This window comes from Spea bombifrons, chromosome 3 (genome assembly GCF_027358695.1).
Source record: "Spea bombifrons isolate aSpeBom1 chromosome 3, aSpeBom1.2.pri, whole genome shotgun sequence".
NCBI lineage: Eukaryota > Metazoa > Chordata > Amphibia > Anura > Pelobatidae > Spea > Spea bombifrons.
This window is the reverse complement of record NC_071089.1, coordinates 29680519-29700793: the sequence shown is the minus strand read 5'-3', so window position 1 is coordinate 29700793 and position 20275 is coordinate 29680519. Positions and strand designations below refer to the sequence as shown.

General features: G+C 40.5%; 1 protein-coding gene across 2 annotated transcripts in view; it reads left to right on the top strand.

Annotated features, from left to right (window-relative positions):
* The window catches only part of BIRC6 (baculoviral IAP repeat containing 6), a 116376-nt gene that overhangs the window by 22172 nt on the left and 73929 nt on the right, over positions 1–20275 (top strand). For both annotated transcript variants that reach the window (XM_053461190.1, XM_053461189.1), the window contains exons 10-32: positions 165–1559; positions 4140–4289; positions 4408–4633; positions 4975–5135; positions 5555–5686; positions 6527–6658; positions 6986–7164; positions 7321–7451; positions 7845–8006; positions 8831–8962; positions 9152–9249; positions 9359–9506; positions 9967–10100; positions 10379–10525; positions 11099–11286; positions 13581–13895; positions 14570–14669; positions 15409–15623; positions 16281–16489; positions 16623–16969; positions 17453–17672; positions 18175–18308; positions 19131–19268. In XM_053461190.1, the coding sequence (XP_053317165.1) occupies positions 165–1559; positions 4140–4289; positions 4408–4633; positions 4975–5135; positions 5555–5686; positions 6527–6658; positions 6986–7164; positions 7321–7451; positions 7845–8006; positions 8831–8962; positions 9152–9249; positions 9359–9506; positions 9967–10100; positions 10379–10525; positions 11099–11286; positions 13581–13895; positions 14570–14669; positions 15409–15623; positions 16281–16489; positions 16623–16969; positions 17453–17672; positions 18175–18308; positions 19131–19268 (5193 nt within the window). The remainder of the gene's footprint in view (positions 1–164; positions 1560–4139; positions 4290–4407; positions 4634–4974; positions 5136–5554; positions 5687–6526; positions 6659–6985; positions 7165–7320; positions 7452–7844; positions 8007–8830; positions 8963–9151; positions 9250–9358; positions 9507–9966; positions 10101–10378; positions 10526–11098; positions 11287–13580; positions 13896–14569; positions 14670–15408; positions 15624–16280; positions 16490–16622; positions 16970–17452; positions 17673–18174; positions 18309–19130; positions 19269–20275) is intronic.

The window sequence follows — 20275 nt, the reverse complement described above, 5'->3', positions numbered from 1 at the left end:
TAAAAATTATTTTATATAGCATTGTTGGATGCAAATATTTTTATTTATATCTGCCCAGGTATGCAAAAAAAACTGTGGTGGGTGGAGAAGGGTGACTGATCACAACATCTGCTGTAGTATCAAGACTTATCAGAAAATAATGCGTTCTTTGCTTTTACATTTAGGTCACCCATCACAAAAGGAAACCCTGGAAATGAGCTTGGATATCACAGCCCTTAGTATACTCCAGCAGCCAGAGAAGCTTCAGTGGGAGATAGTAGCAAATGTACTAGAAGACACAGTGAAGGACTTAGAGGAGCTTGGGGCAAACCCTTCTTTAGTTGGATGCAAAAGCGAAAAGGCCAAGGAGAAGCATATAGAACAGCACAACATTCCCTTTCCTTGTTTATTAACTGGTGGTTTGTTAACATACAGATCTCCTGCATCCTCCCCATCTAGTAGCAATTGCCGCAGGTCGCTTGATGCTTTAAACAGGACTCCAGGCGAAAGCTCGTCCGAGCAGGGGTCAACGGACAATGAATCTGGCACTAATTCTGAGCTTAATTCTCCTTTGGTGAAAAGGACTTTACCTGTGTTGCTCCTGTACAGCGTCAAGGAGTCTGATGAAAGAACAGGGAAACTCTTTTCTCAGATGAACAATATTATGAGCAAAAGTTTACATGATGATGGGTTTACTGTTCCACAGATCATTGAAATGGAACTGGATAATCAAGAGCAGTTGCTTTTGCAGGATCCTCCTGTTACTTATATACAGCAGTTTGCTGAGGCTACTGCCAATCTTGCATCTCCAGACTCAGACAAGTGGACTTCCATGGTTCCTAAGCCTGGAACGTTGGTGCAGTGTATGAGACTGCCTAAGTTTGCAGAGGAGGAGAACCTTTGTGTAGATTCAATCATCCCTTGTGCTGATGGACTTCATCTTTTAGTAGGGCTGCAGAAATGCCCTGCAGAGTCCTTGAGTGCAATAAATCAAGTAGAGGCCTTGAATAATTTAAACAAATTAAACTCTGCACTTTGTAGTAGGAGGAAAGCAGAAGCTGAATCAAATCTTGGTGCTGTGAATGGTACCAGTGTTAATGTTATCCCTTGTGAATCATCAGCTGACGTTCACGACCCATTGATTATCCAACCAGACCAGAGACGAGTGAGTGGTGGCTATTTATTAATTTACAAAATGAATTATACAACCAGGATAGTGACTTTAGAAGAGGAACCAGTAAAAATTCTCCACATTAAAGACCCCCAGGATGCAGTTACCTCGCTTATTTTGCTACAGCCTGACATTTTGGATAACCGAGAGGATGACTGTGAGGAGTCCCCAGAAGAAGTCCCTTTAGCTCCAAAACATGTCAGTGGGAAGGAGAAGAAATCTGACTTGCAGAGTTTGGGCCTCATTGTAGTAACCACTCAAGGTGGATATGTGAAAATCTTAGATCTCTCAACATTTGAAGTTATGGGCAAAGTGGAACCCCCTAAAAAGGAGGGGACGGAGGAAGTAGATCCTTTTGTGTCGGTTGTTTACTGCTCAGGGACAGACAGACTGTGTGCATGCACAAAAGGTAAGCATTTGTACTGTTGCTAAGTACCAAAATGCTTTTTTTAACCACTTTGACATCTTACTCTTAATAGCTTCACAGTATGTAAAGGAAGATTATCAACATGTATCAAATTTGTGTTTCAAAGAAAGGTCTAGACCCCAGCATTGTATCTTGTTTATAATACATGGACTCCAATGCATTTTAGATTTAAAGCTGATTTAGACCCTTAGTTATTTGAGTTGGCAGAAGGCAGAAGTCTTATCATTAGTATGTATAGTTCTTGCGCAAGGTCAGAAGCTGCCGCATTAAACTCAGTGAAGCAGCAGGCGGCAATCACATGTATGCTATCAAAACGTCATTCAGATATCCTACATCTGATTGGCTGATGTTGCTGCTACTCCTGTCGAGTAGAACGGGACTTGTACGGAGCATGCGTACTGCGCTCCCTGCTTTCAGCAGAGGCAGAGGAGTCTAATAAATCCAGTAACTATTGAATGCCAGCACCAATTGTGTACGTAGTAAAATGCAAAGCAGATTCCCGATATGCATTCAACATGAAAACAGAAATGGGGAGTTTCGCGTTGAGGAAAAACATCCTGATCTTTGTTTGAGATGAAAAATAAATTCCAGGCAATCCATGTGCCCAGATTTACTGTTAAAGCTCTCTAGATGCTAACTGGTTTTGGTGTCTCAACTATAACGGGGTTTAGTCGCTTAAACAGGAGTTTGCAGGACATTTTTGGCTTCTTCTTTCAGAAGTCACCATGTGATACAAAGCCGTATCTCCAGCAGATTTCTTGGTGAGCGGCTCAGCTGGCCAAGCGTAATTTGTAGTTATCAGTGAGAGGACTTTCACAATATCATTGCTTTTAATATGCCTTTTCCAGGACCCCGTAAGCAGTTTTTGGATCAGAAGCGCGCTAGGGTTGGCCCCTCACAATGTAACATGAAATCAGTGAGGTGAAAATGCAACTCTCCTGCAAAGGCTTCTGCCAGCTTCCATTTAGGGAATAAACCAGATACGCGTGTCTGGTACCCCATGGCATCTCTCACGGAATATCAGATAGTAGTGTTCACAAATAGAGATTTTAAAGTATGACGCCATGGGGTATTTTCTATGAAAGCGTTATAGGCAGTAAGCCATTACCCTATACCTGACTTAACATGACGTTTATTCATGCGTAACCCGTGCAGACCGCCCCTCATGCAAGCCAGGGAACTAGGTAACCAGTACAAAATTTTTACTCTTTCAATGCTGATGTTCCATTGGAGCACAGCATTGACTGGTATTTAGTCCCCACAAGCTCGTGGGGACAAATGTTAACCCCTGCAATGCCACAAATGTGTCATACACAATTGTGGCATTTAAGTGGTTAACACTGCACTGTCACTCTCATGGAGCGATCAGGCAGCAGGGGAGGGTTGGGGCTGGCCTCCACACTCATGTGGAGACCAAAGAACCCTCTCCCCCTGTCCCTGAAGCTGCTTCTGGCAGCTGGGGCGCAATTGCTGGTCTATAGACCAGCCATTGCAGGGGGAGTCTCTTTGACTTCTGTAGGCTTCCATGCCTACAGGAGTCATCAAAGGGCTTGTGGGGGCTCGTTTTTGCTGTTGCTGGTCTGGTTGCTGGGCTTCCAGGCAGACCACCTGCAGCAGAGCCCTGTACAAAACGGGAATTAACCCCTATAATGCCGCGATGTGGGGGCGGTTTTTTGGGGATGTAACAGGCTGACAAACACCAAGGTGCCAGGACAAAATTCTCAGTTGCCATGGCGACCTGGCGCCTGGGATTTGTCGAGCCCTGGCTTATACGGTGACGCTCGGCTGTCATATGCATTAACGTGCGTATGGTGGCTGGAGTGTCCTGCAAATGATTTTATTCCTTTCAGAGTTTTCTAACATTAAATGGTCCTTGGCTTTGAAGATAGTCCAAGTTTTCTCATCCACATGTTGAAAAGTTAGTTGTCATGTCAGGGCACATCGGCATGGTTTGGAGAAGCGATCGTACCAGACCAGTTTTTATGGTTTGTTTTCAATTCTTAATACTATTGAAAGCCCAGAAATAATTGATTGACTCCAGTCCTAATTTTGCCCAGTACAGTTGCCATTCAAAACAGGAGGAGGAACTGATAGATTGTTGCATAGAAACTTAAAAAATCTTAACTGTATTGGTGTTGCAACAGTTTGGGAGTGCCTTGTTGTACGTGCTGAGCTCTGATAACGTGGCCCAATCTACTAGACCAATACTTACGCCTTGTCGTATTGAATGTCCCAGTCCTGATCACCCAGAGGAACTTTATTAGCATAATTAGGCCTTTACTAGCATAGCCATTAGGAATAGCCTGTATTGTGATATATGTGGGCCGCCTTGACTTTTCATTCTTTCCGAATTGTTATGTTATGTGCTACTTGTTGTTTGCCCGCTGTACGTATCTGCTGACTCTGGTTGCGCTGTATTAGTCGATAAATAATGATGAACTACGACGATGCCTTCTGTATAAGAAAATAATGCTTATTGGATCTATAACCCAGCTCTTGTCAGCACCATGTTACTTTGTACAATACTAATCATATTTAATGTATACATTTTTTTCTTGTCAGGAGGAGAACTTCATTTTCTCCAGATTGGTGGCACTTGTGATGACCTTGATGAAACGGACATACTTGTTGATGCATCTCTATCAAAGGGTGTGGAGCAGTTAGTGGAGGGAATCAAGCCTCTGTCCAATCCCAGCAGCCCAGGCATCACAGGTAATTCATAGTAATTGAATAAAAGTACAATTGTTATAATCACCATCATATATAGTGTTACTGGGACAAAATAAACCTATTGTGCCACGGCAGCAGCTAACGGATAGTTTCTCTTTAGGCGTTGACCTTTTGGCGGAACAACCCTTTTCCCTGGAAATGTTGACGTGTTTAGTGGAACTTACACGTTTCGAGACTTTGATACCGAGGTTTTCCGCCACTGTCCCCCCGTGCTGGGTGGAAGTTCAGCAGGAGCAGCAGCAGAGGCGCCATCCGCAGCACCTGCATCAGCAGCACCACGGAGATGCAGCACAGCATACCCGCACATGGAAGCTACAGAACGACAGGTACAAGTCACCTCGTATAGAGCCGAGTAACATATATACAGCATCTGCTGGTTTTCTATTCGATTTTATTCAATTTTGGGTTTTTTTATATGCACGTATGCAGGAGTCATTTGTTTCTTGCACTTGTTCTTTTTCATTCATCGATCTTATTACCTTCATTCATCGATCTTATTACCTACAAAACGGATAAGGAGAATGGGATGATTTTTGTACAATAATACTATAATGAACATGTAGCTAAAGAAGTAAATTTGTCGCACAGATACCCGTCCATCTTTTTCTTTTAATGAGCCTTGTCATTTTTTAAATTTATTTCCTGTATTTTTGTGCTTCCTCCTTAGCGCTAGTTGGGATGAACATGTGTTTGAACTGGTCTTGCCTAAAGCCTGCATGGTGGGTCATGTGGATTTCAAATTTTTATTGAATTCTAACATCACAAACATTCCACAAATCCAAGTGACGTTACTGAAGAACAAGGCCCCAGGCTTGGCTAAAGTTAACGGTAAGAACGAAGGAAATTATGTATATTTACGTTCTAGAGAAGTAGGCCAACTCCTAATCCAACTTTACTATATGCCGTCTGGTGAGATATGTCTTAGAAACCTTATGTGTTGCATAAAGTGTGAGGCAGGAGGAAAAAAAGGAAAACATTTTGTAACTTCATACACAGAGTATTGTCATGGAATTGTTTGCAGATTAAAATAAGCAATATTATCTTAACTTTGATGTCTTACAAGCTGCGTGATTATTCATCCTTATGATGTTGCTGGCTTCCAGTGATTGGTTGAAGTAGCTGTTGTATGGGAAGGGGTGTAGAGATGACAAAGAACTGTCATTCTGAGACATAGATCTCTGCTTCGATGGAGTTACATGCTAATTACTGATGAACAAAATTCCTTTCTGGAATGTCTCCCTTTGTAGAGGCACCTGTGGACAGACACATACCATTCCCTCTGTCTCCGGCCTTCAATGTTGATATGCAGAGGAACGGCAAACCTGCAGTTGTGGATTTAAGTGAAGATATGCAGAACATGGAAGTTGAAGATTCTCAGTGTAAGTTTTATCCTCCCTTTTGTATTTTTATTTTTTCCCTCACGTTTTTTTTTTTTTTTTTTTTTTTTTTTTTTTTAGTTATTCATGTCTCTCTTAAAGGGTCTCTCCAGTCATCACATGCACTTTAATAGCTACATTTGGTCCCTTTGAAATTTTCATAGTGCCAATTCGGCAAAATCCCCCATATGCATTTGCTTCCTACCCTCTGTCCCCAGCTATTTTCTGTGCAAGAGATCTGCTGAACACGATTCCTTGCACGTGACATGCTTATTATCTCCAGTCATCTCCAGCGCTGGTCCAGCAACCACTGCAGGCAGGGGTCTTCTCAGACCTTTGTGCACCTGTGTGGCAAGCGATCCCAATGATTTTAGTGGAAACTCTTTCCTTACACTGCTTCGTTGGACCAGCTGCAGACAAGTGCTTAAACCCCTCCCCTTTTTTTTTTTTTTTTTTTTTTTTAAATAATGCATAGTTAAGTACTCCTAAAGTACTTACAAGTGCTTTCTTCTTTTCTGAGGCCGTCAGGGGAATTCAATTGTTCCTTTACTATACCGTATTTGCTCGATTATAAGACGACATCGTCTAATGATCAATTCAGTCTCCGCACTTAAATAGTGCATTATATAAAGTCAGCTCAGATCTTTTAGCCGTAGAGGCCTTCCAGTGTTTGTACTTCGCAATGAATAGTATTGAGAAACTCAACTTTTCTGCAAACTATCAATTAAACCTTAAAAAAAAAAATCCATAGTATAGTGTAGCTTGGAGGTAAAGTAAAGCCCATAATAGTGAAATATTAAAATCATGTTTTTCATTTTATTTCAATCCTTTATCCTCTTTTAGGTCCTCGGCTATGTCCTTTTTTAGAGGATCACAAGGAAGATATACTATGTGGTCCAGTATGGTTAGCCAGTGGTCTCGATCTATCAGGACACGCCGGGATGTTGACATTAACCAGCCCGAAACTTGTAAAAGGTAATTCCATTCCTTTGTAAATTTGTCGTCATCGTTCCTTAATCTATTGAGTAAGTCAGAGAAATGTGTGAGATCCTGTTGCATTTTATGTTTTTAATTGCTTATCCTTCTGGCTCATCATTGCCGCAATTTATTCTGGCCTACTTGTTATAATCAAGTTATTTATTAATACTTTACTTGACAATAATGATTAGAGATGGAAATAACGATCCAGTGTATGGCAAGGTTTGTGAAGTTTCTATGATAAACCACCCTTTGATTTTATGATCTATACATTTTGGGCTTATATGTGGGCCAACACACACTGTGTTCATTCTCTTTCGAAAGGTATGGCTGGTGGAAAATATCGCTCCTTTTTAATCCACGTGAAGGCGGTAAATGACAGAGGGTCCGATGAACTGTGCAATGGCGGAACGAGGCCAGTTGTAAGAATACCACCTTTGAAGCCGCAGAATATGAAGGGGCATTCCTTGGCATCGCTCCTGGCTAAGGTGGTACCTGGCAAGGTACGGACCATAAAACTCAGCAATCTGGTATTGATTATACATATATCATATGCACAGTGTACAAAGTGTGCTGTAATATGCATTATTCCTGTTCTGTGTACAATAATTGTGTTATCTTCACCTCTGCAACTAATGGCCTTTTTTTTTATTCTAAAGGACAAATCTGCCACAAAAATTGAGACCAGCAACTCCGCTCGTAAAATTGATAATCTCAGAGGGTGCGACCTACTCCAGGAAGTCTCAGTCACCATACGACGCTTTAAGAAAACCTGTATTCCAAAGGAAAGGTTAGTGACTGACTTATGGAGTCAATGCTTTGGGCGGTCACTTCTTCTTAAGCATATGTGTTTGCTATGTGTCCATCCTACCTTAAGATCGCTGACCTCTTTACATGGCTACACGCCTAATACACCGTAAGCTTGCAAACGTGTATTCTCGTTCTGCACCAGTGTATATACTAAGAAGTATTCACATTGTTAATTTTGTATATTTTACAAATTTTCTATACTAGCCTATTGTAATAACGCTACAGAATACTGTTGCTGTATAAATAAAATGTGACATGCAGCAATTCTAATGGCTTAATGTGTTTTAATGAAAACATGAAGAATTGCCGTGTGTGGACTAGATAAAATGTTTTGTTAAACTAGGCACACTTGTGTGGCCTTTCTTTTCCCCAGAATACAACGTTGTGCCATGTTGCAGTTCTCAGACTTTCACGAGAAGCTTCTTAACACATTGTGTAAAAAGACTGAAGACGGCTTGGCAACTGAGCATGCACAAAGCTTGGTGCTAGATATCCTCTGTTGGCTGGCTGGTGTGCATTCTAATGGTCCTGGCAGGTAAGAGAAACTATTATCACCTAAAAATGACAACACAGGAGCTATTCAGAATTATTTGCAATGCTGTATGCTGACCTAGTCAGACGGCATCAGGCCTTTTGCCACAAAGCTTGGAGGAGATCGCCATGCTTGATAATTAAGCTTCCAGGTCTGCTGGTGACACTGAACATCTCTAATCTCTTCAGCCATCCAGCTTGCAATGTGTGTAACTGGCGGTGCCTCTGTATTATGATCTATCCAACTCAGGGCTTTTTGCAATAGTGTGCTTGGATATGATATATGTCTTTAGCGCTTAGTATAAAGGACTGTGGCTGGGTCAAGAATAGGAAGGTTAGGTAGAAGGGTTGAACTTGATGGCTTTAGGTCTTTTTTCAATCTTATGTACTTTGTAACTAGGTATAGTTAGATCCTGGTGGTGCTGCCCTTTCATATACTCTCATAATCTTAATTGTCATCTTAAATCCAGCAGGGTATGAAAATGCTGGTCAACTAGCCAGCAAATGACCTTATTACCCTGGTTTAAAGCTCATTAAACTGGTATCGAAGGACGTTGAATGATAACGGCCTTGAGATGCGCAGTTTTACATAGTTGGCTTTTTTTAAACTGGTTTTATTTACATCACAGTTCACGAATATTCCAAACTGCCAGTAACTTTTAGGTGGTTTGGATAAACTTCTGCGTGTTTCATCGTTAACACCTGTTGTGAATGCACTCTGAGTCATTGGTTCTGGGTTTTATTGCCAGCTCACAATATTTTGTAAATGGAAACAAGAACCAAGTTGTGTATTCCCTGTGTCATCGAAATTTGTATTTTTCCCCCTAGCTTACGAGAAGGAAAAGACAGCTTGCTTTCTAAAACAAGAAAGTACCTCTCGGACATTGTACGCACATGTTTTTTTGAGGCTGGGAGAAGTATAGCACACAAGTGTTCAAGATTCTTGGCTCTTTGTATAAGGTTTGTTTCAAAAATATTTTTACTTAAATAGCCATAACTTTTAATTTTTTTTTCATTATTTTTGGTTTTATTGGTTGGATTACAGTGGGGCCTGACTGTTAATAAAAAATATTATATGGTTATATAAAGTTTTTATGGTGCTGTCATACCAAGTCCATTTTTTTTCTTTTGTGTCCTTTACATCCCAAGTAATGGGAAGTGTGATCCTAGTCAACAAGGTTTTGGATATGTCCTTCTGAAAGCTTTATTGGAGAACATAACTTACCTGCCTTCTGCTGCAACTGGAGGTGAGCTTCCTTTTTCATTTTTTGTTTAGTTTTTTCTTTTTTAACCTAAAAATAATCATTCTATTTAAACAGTAGTGATTTGATTTTCTGCCGACTCTTTAAATTACAGGGGCAGTCTACTGGTATTTTGTGTTGCTAAACTACGTGAAGGATGAAGATCTGGCCGGCTGCAGCACAGCTTGTGCATCCCTTCTGACCGCTGTGTCCAGGCAGTTGCAGGACAGGCTGACGCCCATGGAAACTTTGCTTCAAACAAGGTTAGGAATAAGCCATCGGCTTAATAAACTGGGCTCGGACTTGGGTGAGAAATTCTTTCTCAATGGGTTTTGGAGACATGCTGACGGGTGATGGCTTAAATCAGACAAATTGAGAAATAGTCCTATTTCTCAAAACAAAGCAGCAGTGAACACAACTATTCACATATTTGGATAATTCATCTTACTAGTTAATATTTCGAGTAATGTATTCTTAGATTAGTTGTTGTGTATGTAGGCACCATCACATAAGTGACTTAAGCAGCCCTTTAGGGTCTCTACTTGGCCAACTGCAGCTAATGGATGTGTAGCGCCATCTGCACTTCTATAAATTAGCTCTTCATCATTCCAATTTCGCAATTTAGTTTTTAGATATGAGGAACCTATGTGAATGTTTGGTATAGGGCCTTCAAACAAATTAGAGCTGTCTGTGTTTTACCCCTTTTCTCTTTCCTCTCCTTAGATATGGACTGTACAGTTCTCCCTTTGATCCTGTACTTTTTGATTTGGAAGTGAGTGGCTCATCCTGTAAAAACGTATATAACAGCAGTTCTGGAGTCCAGTCGGATGAGATTGACCTGTCAGATGTCCTTTTAGGCGAGTTGCATATACGTTTTTGTTTTTCACTGTAGGTCCTGTGGTTGGGAATCAAGGTTTTTGGGGTTGATCTAATCCTACCTAGAATCGCCAAATTGTCGTTCATAGTGTTGCATAAAGGTAGCCTCATATTTGCCCTTGGGTTTAGTGGTTTTCCTTATTTGCCACTGACAGGCAGTAGGTTATGTAGCAAATGTTCTCACTTGGCCTGGTTTGAAGGCCTTCTCGTGTCTAGTTAAATTAGCACAAATGTTCTAACAACCCTTTCTATACCGCAGGCAATGGGAAAGTTAACAGTTGCGCAGCAGCAGAAGGCAGTTTCACTTCTCTTACAGGATTGCTTGAAGTTGAACCTTTGCACTTTACATGTGTGTCTACCAGCGATGGCACACGGATTGAGAGGGATGATGCAAGTACGTTCACTGGTATATACACATTTTTTATCCTCTATTTATATTTTAAATGTTTCTTCTATGCATTGTGAGTTGTTTTTTTAATGAAATTGTTAAATGTGTTGACGTGTACGAAAGTGTGTGCATTTTTTGTGCATCATAGAATTGTTTATTTGTGTGGTTAAATGAATAGTTTGAAATCAGAGGATCAACATAGCAATACAGTAGAGTTATCATGATTCTAGACAGTCTAGTGTGCCCCCACACAGGGGGTCTCATTAGAACCCATGGAACTCTTGCACGAGCTGTAGCTGGCTGGTGTGCTGGCAAGCAGGAGCCATGTGTTTTGCTGAACATAAGCCAAGCAGCTGGAGTGGAGTGGTGAGAGAAAATTACTGTTCATAAGAGAAACTCAGCTGATGCATTTAAGGGAATGTAATAGCTGTATCTTTATGAAAATACAACAGAAAATCAAACATCTTTGATAAGTGTTTTCACTGATATCATAATGGTAAATAATTTATAGTTACCATCTGGAAAAGAACCTTTTGATCTACATGCCTATGTTCTTTTTTTTTTTTTTTTTTTTTTTTTGCTCCATGCCAGTAAGCACGTTTGGAGTTACCCCTGCTGTTGGCGGTCTTTCCGCCGGGACTGTCGGAGAAGCCTCGTCCGCCCTCAGCTCTGCCGCCCAGGTTGCGTTACAGTCGCTTTCTCATGCCATGGCCTCTGCAGAGCAGCAGCTCCAGGTACTGCAAGAGAAACAGCAGCAGCTTCTGAAGCTTCAGCAACAGGTGGGAGGACATATCCTCATCTACCCTTCGAACCCTACATGCTGACAGCTTAGGCACTGAAACCCTTGTCCAATGTGCTGTCGTGGAGCCTTGCTTGAGGAGGTTTTAATACCTTTTGCTGACAGAGAGGTTTATGGGAACGAAAAGGTTTAAGGTCTAAGCAATTATTTTGAAGCATGCAAGGGCATTTCTATGGCATATTGAACAAAGGAGTGTGGCATTGGGTTCTTTCATATAGACCTTCTGGTCCAAAACGTGTTTTCATAGTTGAGGATCTATGTATGTAAAGACTTATTCTTTACGCTTAAAGTAACTTGTAAACTAGTTAACTTACTGTGTAGTACAAAAGCATCTTTTTTTCTGAAATTCTGTTCTGTGTTTGGAAATAACGTTGCTGTATGGCGTTAGTAACTTGGTCCTTTCCTGTGATTTGGATGGTAACAATATAATTTCCCTCCAAATCTTACGAGGATTTCAGTCCGTTAAGTCAATATTAGGGATGCACCGAAATATATCGGCCGAAAGGGTGTTATCGGCAAAATTCCCAAATAAAAAAAAAAACGGCAGAAAATAATCGTCCCCAAGGGCCCTGCTGCTTACCTGTGCATAGCAACATCTCTTGTACCGGCCAGGAGAAGCAGGAACCCAGCAGAGTCACGTTGCATGACCCTGCTCCGTTTCTTCCGTTTCCCCGGGACAAGAGAAGTGGTTTGCACAGAGTGCGAGCAACACAGAGGGAAGCAGCAGGACCCCTGCGGTAGTCTGCGAGTGAGAGATCTGCAGTTAAGGTAAGGGGATGGGTGAGGGTATATGATGGAGTAAATGTGATTAAAGGAATGAATGAGTATCTGTGAATGATAAGTATCTGTGAATGAATGAGTATATGAGTGAGTGAATGAATGCTTGTGAATGAGTAAATTAATGTGTGTGTGTGTACACGCATGGATGTGTAAGTGGGGGGGTAGCATGGCATAGGGAGGCTGTAATCACACTCCTATCATGCCCAGTGTAACTGGTTGTACACCTGAGCTGTAGTCACTCCCAGAGATCACCCAGATGTATCCTCCTGTTGTCTCCGAAATGACTTCCTGCACCAGTCGGCATGCACACCTTGGAACCCTGCTATGTGTACCCAAAAATTAGACACAACCACCTTGAATTGAGTACAGAAAGAATGAACATTTTATTGTTGTAAAACATAGCCTCATATATCCACAGAAACAGATACATGTAAACAAACCACACCTTTAATTCCCCTGGCAGCAATCCTTTTGATTCCTACCTGTTCTATCTTTATTTTGCAGCCAGGCTGGAGCCATCTCTGAATACCTTGGGGTACTTCTGTCACGTATCTCTCCTTTAAAAAGACTGAACTGGGGCCAGACCCCAACTGGGTCTGCAAACAGTTCAGTCGGGGCAGCACAGCTCCGTCGCTCCTAGGGTTGTGGATGCAGGGGGCTGACAAGAGGCACCTGTCCCACTAACCAGTACAGCGATGCAAGACTGGGGAGTTTAGGTCCTAGGTGAGGACAACAATCCCACTCACCACGGCAGGGAGACAGGGTCCATAATCTGTGGGTAGCAGGCTTGCTTTCAGTGCTCTCCAGGTGCCCCAGTGACACAGTTCCATCACACACTCCTTCACACCCAGGTTTCATCATGTATTGGCTGCCTGGGCATGGTAGGACATGTGATTGTTTATATAGATATATATTTTTTTTTTGTCCAATTTTGGTGTGTTACTTTTAATAAGTGTGGGGATTTTTTTGTTTGTTTTTTTTAAGTGTGTGGGTCATTTTCGTTTTTGGCCACATGAATTCTGACTTTTCATTTCGGTGCATCCTATATATATAATATATTGGTAGTTTTAATGAAGGCAGTAACGTAGAAGAATGGCACTGACACCATATTCCATTTTTAATATAAACAAAGAAAAAATCATTCAGCCCATCCAGTCTGCACACCTTTTCTCTGTAAAGACGCAAATCGTAATCAGTCCTTGGTCTCGTCCTGGATTCTGGGTAGCCATTTGCCTGTTCTATGTCTGGTTAAATTCTCTCACAATGGTAATATAATAATATAGCACCTTCGGATACCGCGGAAATAGTTACTTGGTCCCGTAGTGGAGATCAGGTACGCGGTGTCAAGCTTGCCTCGTGGTAGGTGTTTTAATAATTTGTAGATGTAAAACATAATTATGTGGTAATATGATCTTCATGGCTTTGTTTTTCCTTCTGTGAATTTTGTAGTGTGTGATCTACATTATTTGTTATTGAATAATCTACTCTCTCCAGAAGGCGAAGCTGGAGGCAAAACTGCACCAGACCACCGCGGCGGCAGCTGCAGCAGCTTCGGCAGTGGGTCCGGTCCACAACTCTGTACCTTCCAACCCTGTGGCCGCTCCAGGATTCTTTATTCATCCTTCCGATGTCATCCCACCTACGCCAAAAACAACTCCTCTTTTCATGACCCCTCCGCTCACGCCTCCCAACGAGGCAGTGTCCGCTGCCATCAACGCAGAGCTGGCGCAGCTATTCCCAGGCACGGTCATCGACTCTCCCCCCGCCATTCTTGCCGCACAGAGCAAAAATGCAAACAAACCAAGAACGGTAAATTTGGTTTAATTAATCCTTCTGTTAAGTAGAAATTAGTGTTTAGTATTGATATATGAAATCATTATACTTGAGCGCCTCTCACACCATGTGATGTCTGTATGTGAGTAACTGGATTATATTCTAATAGGCTCGTCATTTCAAGTTATTAGAAGCTTTATTTGAACCAGAATTACTTTTTCCTTTTTTCTCATGATGTGTGTGTGTGTGTGTGTGTGTGTGTGTGTGTGTGTATATATATATATATATATATATATATATATATATATATATATATATATATATATATATATATATATATATATAATGTAGTTCTGCCTTGGTTTCTCCCTGTTAAGAGGTGGACAAAATGTTTTGCCTATGTTCTAAAAATGATGGGGGAAAAAAAGGTATTTTCTGGCCTTTATTTGCCGCGGCCAGCTTGTGGCAGTGTTTGGACCTGTGCATTATTTCAAGAAGGAGGCACCCTGACGTCCGTGAGCAGATATTTACACTTTCCTCGTTATTGTTGGCGGTTGCAGCGTTCCCGCTGGAATAAAATCTCACTTTTCAATTTTGTAATTTGGGGAGATATAATTAAACGCCGAGTTGGAGGCTCCCTGTAAATAATTACTTTTTCATTTATTGATCTTGATTTCTTTTTCTTATTTCAATTATGTTTTTATATGCAGAGTCAGCTGGGATCTGGTCTTGCATTGGCTCTTTCTCATGCTTCTCACTTTCTGCAACCTCCTCCTCACCAGTCCATTATAATCGAGAGAATGCACTCTGGTAAGACCAGCTTTATTTTTTTCTGCATTTGTTCACCTTTCATGTGTAGATTCTGTGCAAATCTTTTTTTTTTTTTGTTTTTTTTTTTTGTTTTGTTTATACCACGTTCCCCATCAAATCAGATTTACTTTGCTCCCTTCTCCAGCTTAATTATGTTAGCAAAATGTTTAACACGGTCCGCAAATAGTACTGTGGCAGCCAAGAACATTGTGTGCTGGGACAAATTTTTGTGAAAGTTGGTAACAATTATGGTAGAGTATTGAGAAGAATGGAATTATTTAGTGCTATTAGGAAGAGCAGTATACTTCAAAGAACACGGGATGGTTGACACATGTTAATTGCATGAACATAGAATAATTATACAAAGAAACTTTTTTTTGTAGAAATAGCAAAGATATTAGAGCCTACCCAATGCTTGCATATTTTAGATGTCATAAAAGCCTGTATAAATTGTTTCTCTCCCTGGAGATTCCAAACAGCTTGTTCATTTGGGACAAAGAGTGGAACAAAAGGAACTCCTATTTGGCCTTCCTGATAAACACAGTTCTTCCTAATAGTTCCCTACTTGTTGGAAAAACTTAGCCAACCCTACAGATAAACTTCTTTTAAATGTTAATATGGGATCTTATGTATCACTGCTGACTGTCTTAAAGAATAATGGTCTTATCTGATAATAAATTTGCGGGTGGTGTTGTGGTTATTCTCCACCAGTATGTTTCTTAATTTTTACTTTCCACAGGAGCCAGAAGGTTTGTAACGCTGGATTTTGGCAGGCCTGTGCTCCTTACAGACATACTCATTCCCACATGTGGCGATCTGGCATCGTTGTCCATCGACATCTGGAGTTTAGGTGAAGAGGTGGATGGCCGGAGATTGGTGGTTGCGACAGATATCAGCACGCATTCATTAATTCTCCATGATTTGATACCATCGCCTGTCTGCAGGTTCATGAAGGTAATGCAGAGGACAACATAAAAGTAGACCTCAAATAAATGCCATCAATTTTTCAGTTGAGGAATGACTTAATGGTTGTGTTCCTTTAATATAATTTCCTTTTTGAAGTATTTTAATCATATTTATTATATGTAGTCAGCTGCATATGCGATCTGCTTGAACAACACTTGACTTAAAAGACATTATTGATTGTGATGTTTTGAGTGGCATTCCCTGCCCAAACACTTTATGGCCGTGCTAATGAAGTCCTGCGGTTGAATGAAATCCTATAAATCCATATAAGCTTTCATTAAGAGTGAGCCATTCCATCAATTACTACAGATGGTATGATGAAGAGTTGGAGCTAGAATGTTTCTTTAGAGACCAAAGGAACGATCAGCACAACTGACATATCTCGTCATATCTGCTCATTTAACATTTAAGTTTGCTTTTTAACATTTTGTAATTGGTGCTGAAGACGGGTTAATGAGTCTCAATTAATGTTCGCTAAAAATTGTTTTTGTTTTTCTTAAATGTGCTACTGATGTCTATTTTTTCCCCATAAACGCTTTAGCATCTTCTCAAAAAGGTGTTCACGTTATGTGTGTTCAGTGTGTAGGTTACACACATAAAATGTTGATGTTATGGTGGGTAACTTTGTGCGTTCCTCTTATACAGATCACGGTTATTGGACGTTATGGAAGTACAAATGCCAGAGCCAAGATCCCATTAGGTTTTTACTATGGCCACACTTACATCTTACCATGGGAGAGTGAGCTGAAGCTATTGCACGATCCACTCAGAGGTGAAAGTGAATCTGCCAGTCAGCCGGAGATCGACCAGCATTTAACAATGATGGTGGCTCTACAGGAAGACATCCAGTGCAGGTCAGCCTAACTTGCTGCACAATGAATATATGTCAATGCCAGTGTATGGTTAAAATGCATAGCTTCAGCCCCATACTAGTTCAATGCTGTTAGTTTTACTTCACCTGTTTACTTCACCTATGTTTGACCACAGATACAACCTCGCTTGCCATCGTTTAGAAACACTGCTTCAGAACATCGACCTTCCACCCCTCAACAGCGCCAACAACGCCCAGTATTTTCTGCGGAAACCAGATAAAGCTGTAGAAGAGGACAGCAGAGTATTCTCAGCTTACCAGGACTGCATTCAGTTGCAGCTCCAGCTAAACTTGGCTTATCATGCTGTTCAGAGGCTTAAGGTGGCTCTGGGCATGAGCAGAAAAACACTGAGAGAACAGTATGACTCCAGAGAACTGATCCACGCTTCCTCAACTGAGCAACTGCGCACAATCATCAGATACCTTTTGGACACTTTGCTAAGCCTTCTGCACTCCTCCAATGGTTGGTGGGCCTTTCTGTTTTAAGATGCTCAGATAAGCTGTTTAGCCTCATCTCTGTTGTGACTGTCTATGGAAAATGGGGATGCATGCAAATCTTTAAACCGTTTTGAAAGCAGTGTCATCTAACACATCTGATGTTTTTTCTTGGTTCACATGTCACCAATGAAGTATTTCAGACTCCAAACCTGCAGTGCATTCTTTAAAATGTATATGGCATCTAGTAACTGGTCTGGTTTAGATATTGTACCTATATACGCAATAAGCAAAATGGAGGTTAATAATCAAGGTGCATGGGCCACATATAAAATACATTATATGAAATTTTATAAATGGAATTGATACTTATGTAGGTTTACATACTACAGTTGTTTCATTTAGCAATGTCTAACTTTACCATAAAACATCCATTTGTAATCTATGATGACGACATCCCCTTGAAGGTTCTATATTGAGAAATGTCGTCAACGTATTTGTTTCCTTGTAGGACATTCTGTTCCAGCAGTTCTGCAGAATACGTTCCATGCTCAGGCCTGTGAAGAGTTATTTAAACACCTTTGTATAAGCGGTACGCCAAAGATACGGCTCCACACAGGCCTCTTGCTGGTGCAGCTCTGCGGTGCCGAGAGATGGTGGGGACAGTTTCTCTCCAATGTTCTGCAGGAGCTCTACAACTCAGAGCAACTGTTGATCTTTCCTCAGGACAGGTATGTTTCTGTCTGCCACAGCCCCAGAGGGCTTATCACTCTCTTCAGTGATTTGAGTTCAAATTGGGAAAAGTGAATTTCATACTAAATAAACCTATGGTTATTCCTCCACATTCAGCAGTTTTTACTCTTTTGTTAAATGGCCAATTTGTTGATTTGTTCAGAGACCCTTTGTAGGGTGGCAGAGGGGAACGTCAGTATAGAAAATTGATGAGCTAATTCTGCGCATAGCACATGCATGCGCATTGCTTCCATCTGGTGAACTTTGAAATGCTATATATCTCCAAGACTATGACTTTTCAAAAACTAAGAGCTACAGGTAGCTTGACATATTAACTTTAGTTATGCTTAAAGCTGCAAGGATGAACATTCCCCTTTAATCAATTAAAATGTCATTGGTGCAGAAATGGCAAAGCATTGCATCTTCTTCAGGAATTAAGTTTTAATCATAATTATCTGTTAGTGTCTTTTGTAGCTATGGATTTTTTTCTTTCTGTTGTAGGGTGTTTGTACTGCTGTCTTGTATCGGCCAAAGATCACTAAGTAACAGTGGAGTACTAGAAAGTCTACTTAATCTGCTGGACAGCCTTCTGTCACCTCTGCAACCGCATGTTCCTGCGTACAGACGTGTGGAAGGTGGGTATCCCTTTCTTTTTTTCCCACATGTTATTGGCTTTCTGAAATGCATCCCAGGCAAACTATAGCTTTATTTTTTTAATACACATCCACTTAGTAATATGATGGAGGGAAACTCCCACTCACATTAAAAAGTTTTTAATTATACGTTGGGTTCTGGGTTCTATGGAGAAACAGATTTGATAAGATAAGATTGGCATTGCTATAAAAACTGGCTGGGTTTAGTGTTTGAGAAGAGAAAGTCATCCTAAAATGATAGCTTATATTCCTGCAGATAAAGGAAGTAAATCAAGTTAAAAACACACTTATTCTTTCAGCCTATATTGTACGGTACATTCATGACCACAGTACACAATTGTGTCATTGAAATAATTTAGGTAAATCGACGGGCAGATATCGGTGTAAGTTTAGTGTAATGATGCTACAAAGTCAAGTGACTAGGATTATTATGATGGATTAGTTACTATGTTATGATGGGTTATTCTCACACAATAAGAAAGCTTAAACTGAGTACCAAAAGCTTTGTTCTGCGCGCTCTGTATTACAGTTTGAGCCCTCTGTGCAACACACTGTGAAAGGCGTTTTTCTTTATTGAAGGCTGGAAATTTAGGTGTAATAGGCAATGGACTGCACTCTGCTCTTCCTGTCATTCATGCGCATTGAAGGCTAGGAAGAGCTTATATCATTAATCTTAAAGTACCGTTCCATCTGCCCCATGTTCAGCAATACAGTGAAAATTGGCTCTCTGCAAAATGATATACAAACGGTGCATGAAAAATCTCCTCAATGTAATAGCTGTTGTGTATATGGATATTTTTATAGGCGTCTTGGACATTCCTATGATCAGCTGGGTGGTGATGCTGGTATCCCGTCTCTTGGATTATGTGGCTACTGTAGAAGATGAAGCCGCAGCCTCCAAAAAAACCTTAAACGGGAAAGAACGAGAACGCTTCCTTTCGGGTATGTGACATTAATTTGGATGCATTAAAAATAAATGTTGAATATTTTGTGTTTTTTTTTTTGGGGGGGGGATTGATTTTATGCCTGAAACATCTTTGATGCGGGCTTCAATGTATCAGAGAAAACATAGAATTTTATCGCAGTAAACATAGAATTTGATGGTAGATGAGTACCTTTGGGCCCATCTAGTCTGTCCACTTGTAAGGAGGTTTCTCTCTCTTAATACAATAAAATACAAATAGAATTTTCCATTTGACTGGCATATTCTGTACAGCAGTTGTATAAATGGTCCCATAATGGGACTGAAACGGTAGTTTAGCAGATGTTTATTACATTTCCACTTTCGTTACTACTTATTACTTTTGTAAAGTAGCGTTTATATTATTGAACACTGTACAGTACAATGTGGTTAGAGACCAGTTGAGGTTCAATGAAGGTTACATGAAATAAAAGTTAACAAGGTCCCAAATGAAATATAAAGATGACAGGTTATTCCTGTCTGTGTCTGATTATATAGATGCCTAAATATTCATAAAGAAATAGTCTGTCAATTCTTGTCTTGTCAGACCCCTTGAATATATGTATTGTATTAAGCGCTGCGTAAACTGTTGGCGCTATATAAATAAAAGATAATAAGAATAAATGGTTCACCAGGTATATAATGTACCAGAATGATAAGAATACAATTGGGGCGCTTTTCTTGAAATGAGTCAAGTATTCCAGAAAAAAAAGGATTTGAATTAAGTGTGATGCTACTTGGAAATATATATATATATATATACACTGAAAGATGGAGAAAATCGTGAAAGTTGTGTAAATATTAAACATAGGTAGATATCGGGTACCATATTCTAACTTAATGGATGGGTTGTTTTGTGCTTTTGTGTTATGCTCACCCATCTGAAATTGGAGCAGTTAGTGATCTTTGGACGTGAGGCTTTACAATACATGTGTAGATAAATCTCAGCATTACCCATATAGATCTCGGTGCATAGCTTTGGTTTATT